This window comes from Theobroma cacao, chromosome 2, assembly GCF_000208745.1.
Source record: "Theobroma cacao cultivar B97-61/B2 chromosome 2, Criollo_cocoa_genome_V2, whole genome shotgun sequence".
NCBI classification, from domain to species: Eukaryota; Viridiplantae; Streptophyta; class Magnoliopsida; order Malvales; family Malvaceae; genus Theobroma; species Theobroma cacao.
In genome coordinates this window covers 22,118,502-22,125,276 of record NC_030851.1, presented here as the reverse complement: position 1 = coordinate 22,125,276, position 6,775 = coordinate 22,118,502, and the positions used below count along the sequence as shown (strand labels likewise).

Below are 6,775 nucleotides of genomic sequence, written 5' to 3'. Positions count from 1 at the left end.
CATAAAGAGCATTTAAAAATAAACTCTAGATAATTTACAACAATAATAGGTTTACTCACCGTTTGTACAAACTAAAAGCTTTCTAGGTGCCCCGATAACTGCTCATCGGGTACGATTTCCTTGCCTTTACCTGAAGGCTCTCCTTCTAGACACATTGCAAAAATTTACTCAATTCATCACATTAATGCTAAATCACTATATATTTGACTTAAATCCTATACTAATGGATGGTATGAAATGCAATAGCCAAAAACGGCTTAAACGCGGTATTAACCTATTTTTGGCACTTTACCCGATAAATTGCTAACACGCTCCATTTTAACTCTAAATTGTCCTATTCTCTCTCCAACATTTCTAACCATTAATTATCAGCAAGTATTCCTCTAAAATCACCAAAATCAGCTCACTCTCTTCCTTGGAAAATTCGGCCAAAAATGGGACATTAACTCGGTTAATTTTCCACTTTGTTTTTCTATCACTTTAAACCATTTTTCATCATTTTCTTTTCATTTCTCTTAGAATAAAAATCAAATTATCATCATTGTACCTCATTGCAGATTCAGCCAAGGGTGGGTATTGTGAAAATTTAATGCTTTCTTGCCCAATTTAATTTCTAAATACATTTAACTAACTAAAACTACCAATTTAACTAAAAATCAAAACCTAAAAATTTCAAAATCTCTCCCTTGATGTCACTTTTAGATCTCTCTCCTCAAGCATGCTAAAGGGAGACAAAGGCATAGGAAAGGTAGAAATCAAGCTAAAGTCGAAAAATCTTACCGTTAGACGCGTAAACGGGCGAAAAACGCGAATTCCCCTTTGAATTTTCTTGTTTCTCTTTGGTTTTTCTTTTTTTCTTTCTTTCCTCTCTATTTTCTCTCTTGTTCTCCCTTATGGCCGGCCAGCACTTAAAATGGGGTTTAAATGGGCTGACTTTTCATTAAAATAATATTATATCATTAAAAAATGTCACGTGTCTCTTTCCCATTGGCCCATTTTTAAAATTTCATCCATTTGTTTCCAAATTTTCACCATACACTTGTCCCACATATCCATAGCTTAGATAGATTCTCAGACGTATCCAAAGTCTTGGTGGAGTAATTTTTGAAATTTACACTTTTACCCCCGTAAAAGTGAAAAATTACATTTTTGCCCAAAAAACTGAAAAATTGCCCATAGACATATTTTTCATCCTTTATACTCATACCATTCTCCAATTTGTCAAATTTGATCTAAATTCTCTCAAAATCTCAAATTTTGTCCGCGGGTGGCAAAATTATGATTTTGCCCTTACACTCCAGAAATCACCAGAATTAAACTTTTTCACTTCTTATCATTAAATTATACTCCAAATAGTTAATCTTGGTCAAATATTTCACTCCATTATCAATTTATTATCTTAGGTGGCAAAATGACGATTTTGCCCGTAAACATCAAAATTTTTAATTTTACCCCTAATGAACCCTCGAACTCCGAACAATCATTTTTAGTCATTCCTTGACTATAAAATATTAAATTTCATCCTACGATTCCTATTTGAACTAGTTCGAGGTTAAATCAATTCAAGTGTACCGTTAGGTACAATACCGGGTTTTACACGCATAATAAATTATAATTCAATGGAGATGACATTGTGATACAATGATTTATAGTACAAGGAAACTTAAGCATATAATTGAAAATGATAAAAAGAAAGTATAAGTATGTAAATGATGTGGAACTATGCAAAGGCATGATGAGAATTTGTATGAATTATGAAGATTATTCTGTTGAATCTTGGTTATGGTTGGGAATGAACAAAGAGAAATTAGTCTGAAGGTATCTGAAAACAGAGACCCGTATACATAATGAGGAATATGGACATTTGAATGTGTGTGTATACGTATGTGTGGAGTTTGTGATGTACCCAACTAAAACGAAGAATGGTTTAAGTGGTTCAAGATTTGAACTCAATATATTTGATGAGTTGTATAAATAATGTAACGATCAAGAATCTTATCAGAAGTTGATTTATGGCGACCTAAGGAATTTTGAGGAAATAGTTAAGGAAATGTAATCCATAGTGTGATTAAGCCATATGAGATGGATTAATAAGATTAAGAAGATTGAAATTTCCTAAATGCGAGGTAAACATGAAGTATGTGGAAATAATTGAAGCCATTAATCTTCCCTAACGCTGAGGATATGTATAGGAATAAGTATGGCATGTTAATGATGCCGTAAACTACACAATAGTGTATGAGGATAGGATGAATGAATGAAAGTCGAGAAATTTGATATGGAATGAAGTAATAAGATAGTGATTGGTATACCTATATAAGTATAAAATGCGATCAAAATTGGTATGATTGAGATGGAGTTATGGTTCAAGTTTAATGATAGTAATAGAAGCATGCTTGGTGTCTCGATATAAGAGATCATAGTTGTGAAGGTTACTATTGATATGGTTTTAAAGGATAATCATAGACATAAGCGAAGTACTCGAGTTGAATTGGAGGTAAATGAGGTGAACATATTGAAATTCCCTATAAAGGGGAGTGTCACGACCCAAATTCCGGGCCATGACCAACGCATGGGGCCAATGGATGTAGTCCACTAAGCCCAAGCAAGTCTATTAATCTGACGTGTTCATCATTCCATCATAAACTTCTAAGTCATATTTCATAACTTAGAATAAAAATATTATTAAACATTACCACCTCAAACTGGCATACCAAACAAGTGCATATACATTATCTACAACATGTATCTTAATAATTACATTAGGTTTGTCTATACACAACAACAGAATACTCAACTTTCAACGGAGGGACTCGAACGAATGTACAGCTACTGAATGCCGAGACACCTACCAAAAGATGGATACAAGTCTACGAGGACACCTTGTCCTAGTTACCGGTTGCCTCGTGATCTGAAAACATGAAGTTGAAAACGGTGAGTATAAACCCAGTGAGTGAACAAGGAAGGGAACAAGCAACAACAAGGGAGAATTTAAAATCATGATGCACTTGTTTCAAAACAATGCAATTTAGTTCCATTCATATTAAAAACCCCTCATCAAGCCCTTAAATGATTAATCATTTGAAAAATCATGAACCCATACATAACGAACCATTTGAAGAATGAAAGCTTCAATGATACATAAGCAAGTCAAATATGACAACGAATCTTCGTTGCAGCGACGTTTGGATTAAATTATTAGCCGAACGAGGGTTTCTCAACTGGCTAAGGGTTTCTCACTAAACCTTCTCATTTTAAATTTAACTCATTTAGTTCTTAATGTTGGAAGTCCATGCTCAGATACGGTAGCAAAAAAGTGAAAAATAGGGCAGCAATTGGACAAGATAGGACGCAAAACAGAAAGTTTTTGGCTGCAGCGAGATTCAATCTCGCTGTAGCGAAATTGTGACCTAGAAACAGAAAGTTTCTCGCTGCAGCAAGAATGAATTTCGCTACAGCGAGAAGCTACAGTGTCATTCTCGCTGCAGCGAAAATGCATTCTCGCTACAGCTAGTTTTTGGCTTGTCTACCCCTATAAACCCGAGAGTTTTTTATTGCAGTGAGAAATAGGGAACCAATGAAAAATTTGCCCTTCTTCCCAAAGAGAAACCACCTTGCTGAAATGTCCAAATCAACATGAAATGCATGATAATTTTCCAAAGTTTAACATGTCAAGTTTCACATGCATTACAACCATATATCATTACTCATAAATTTCCTATAACACACATATTTACATATGTATATATGTATACGTATACCCATCATCATCATGCACATCATCCCATCATCATCATGCACATCATCCCATCATCATCATACACACCATCACATCATCATCATCACCAGCTCATGCGCATTCCCTACTCGTACATGGTTGGGTCATCACCAGGTTATGCGCACTCCCTACTCGCACATAACCGGGTCATTCTCGGCTTATGCGCACTCCCTACTTGCACATAGCCGAGTCAATATAATTACACAACACTATATTCAAACATATATGTATATCAACATAATGCTGCAACATAGAGATCCATGATAACCACATGTCATAACATAAAATTGATTTATCAAAGGCTTGTTCCCAAGGCACTTGTTTTAACAAAAGTTGTATAGAATCATTCAAATACTTAGTACAAAATTGTCATATTCCCAAAATGATTTTGATAGGCAGTCCACTCACCAGTATATTGTTGAGCCTTTAGATTACTCCAATTCCCCTAATTGTCCAAATGGGATGATGGGGCTTTCTTGAAACCTACCATCACATGAACATCACCATTATGTTAATTCACATACTATAAACCCTAAAAGCTATTGCTCAACTAGCTTTCAATTGTCACTTTAAATGGCTATATATGTTCACTATCTTAATCACTATAAAATGAATGAACATACTCAATAAAACAGCTAATAATCCCAATTACTAGCCATTATTCACAACTAAAAATCAAGCTTAGTTCATGACTCACCCTAGGGTTCCGTTGTAGTCAAATTCTCTTCCAATAGCTTCCACACAGATGGGGTAATTCTTTTTTCTCTCTCTAGAATGCCCAACTAGTGAGAGAAAGTATGAAAATAGGATTTTTCAAGGGTTTTAAGGAGAGAGAGTGGAAGAATAGAAGGGTTCTAGTCATAAGGGCACAAAGGTATGAAAACTAGAGCTAGAGAGAGAAAATCATGCAAGCTCCATATCAAGCTTCCATGGAGGTTGGAAGCAACTTGAAAGAGAAGAAGGAGGAAGAAGAAAAAGTTGCTGGAAAATGGGAGAAGAAGCTGCTGGAAGAAAAATATTTATAGCCAATCTTATCCATTCCACTTAAATTACCAAAATGACCCTCCACCAATTAACTTACTCTCCTTCAACCCTTTATGAAATCTTTTTACTCCTTTGACACTGGGACAAGGCCCATAATGGTCTAAACATAGTCGGGTTCATGAAAAATGACCATTTTGCCCCTACAGTGAAAATCATCAAAATTTTTGTTTCCTTTTCATTTTACCCCTAATTTCATCATCCATTTATGCCTTAGGCCTACTTAGGCCATAATATTCTTTAAAAATCTTTCTTTTATGGGCTTACTAAGGAAATGATGAAATTACCCCTGATCAGGGATATCACGTATTCTACTAACTATGAGTCTATAAAGGTCAAGGTCTCACATTCTCCCCCACTTAAAGAAATTCGGTCCTTGAATTTAAATTCAGCTATATGATAACGTACCTCTAAGTATCAAAGAGATGGAGATACTTTGTTCGCATCTCTTCCTCGGCTTCCCACGTTACCTCCTCGCTGGTGTGGTTTCGCCACAACATTTTCACTGATGCTACTTCCTTTGAACGGAGCTTTTTGACTTGCCGATCGAGGATAGCTACCGGTTGCTCCTCATAAGTCAAATCATCTTTTAGCTGGATGGTCTCATACCGCATTACATGAGAGGGATTCGGGTTGTACTTCCTAAGCATGGACACATGAAACACGGGGTGAATATTCGAGAGATCTGGTGGTAGCGCCAAATGATAAGCCACCGCTCCAACCCTTTCTAAGATCTTGAAAGGTCCTATATGCCGAGGGCTTAATTTTCCTTTCTTGCCAAACCTCATTACCCCTTTAGTTGGTGAGACCTTCAGGAATACGTGATCTCTCACTTGACACTCTAAGTCTTTTCGTCTATTAACAGCATATGACTTCTATAAAACCCGACTCTATAAACACATGTTATGACATACATGCACTGAATAGCATGTTATTACGCTAGGAAAATCCTAAGAATAGACGAAACCTGGTATTGTACCTAACGGTACACTTGAGTTGATTTAACCTCGAACTAGTTCAAATAGGAATCGTAGGATGAAATTTAATATTTTACAGTCCATGAATGACTAAAAATGATTGTTCGGAGTTCGAGGGTTCATTTGGGGAAAAATTAAAAATTTTGATGTTCAGGGGCAAAATCATCATTTTGCCACCTAAGATAATAATTTGATCATGGAGTGAAAATTTTGACCAATATTAACTATTTGGAGTATAATTTAATGATAAGAAGTGAAAAATTTCAATTCTAGCAATTTTCGGAGCATAAGGGTAAAACGGTAATTTTATCGTCTCGGGGCAAAAATCGTAATTTTCACCACCCAAAACTTGTCAAAATTATAGGATTTATTTATTTTTGGTATGAATAACTATGGTATTTCAAGTGGTGAAAAATGGAAGTTTAATGGATGAAATTTAAAAACGAGCCAATGGGAAAGTGACACATGGCACTTTTTTATGATTTAATATTATTTTAATGAAAAGCCAGCCCATTTAAACCCCATATTAAGTGATGGCTGGCCATAAGGAGAGAACAAGAGAGAAAATAGAGAGGAAAGGAAGAAAAGAGAAAAACCAAAGGAAAACTAGAAAATTCAAAGGGGAAATGTCGTTTTTTGACCGTTTACACGTCTAACGGTTAGATTTTTCGACTTTAGCTTGATTTCTACCTTTCTGATGCCTTTGTTTCCATTTAGCATGATTGAGGAGAGAGATCAAAAAGTGATATCAAGGGCTGGACGAAATTCAAGGGGGAGGAATTTGAAATTTTTATGTTTTGATTTTTAGTTAAATTGATAGTTTTAGTTAGTTAAATGTGTATAGAAATCAAATTGGGCAAGAAAGCATGAAATTTTCACAATACCCACCCTTGGCTGAATGTTCAATGATGTACAATGATGATGAACTGATTTTTATTCTAAGAGAAATGAAGAGAAAATGATGAAAAATGGTTAAATG

The 6,775-nt window shown here is 35.3% G+C and overlaps 1 protein-coding gene across 1 annotated transcript; it reads right to left on the bottom strand.

The window, feature by feature from the left end:
• LOC108660674 lies at positions 5,230–5,607 on the bottom strand. The gene has a single exon (XM_018114932.1). The coding sequence runs from the start codon at positions 5,605–5,607 to the stop codon at positions 5,230–5,232; it is 378 nt and encodes a 125-aa protein (XP_017970421.1).

What these genes read in the sequence shown, in the direction of transcription:
- LOC108660674 (XM_018114932.1), bottom strand. Translation starts at nt 5,607, where the DNA reads ATGAGGTTTGGCAAGAAAGGAAAATTAAGCCCTCGGCATATAGGACCT.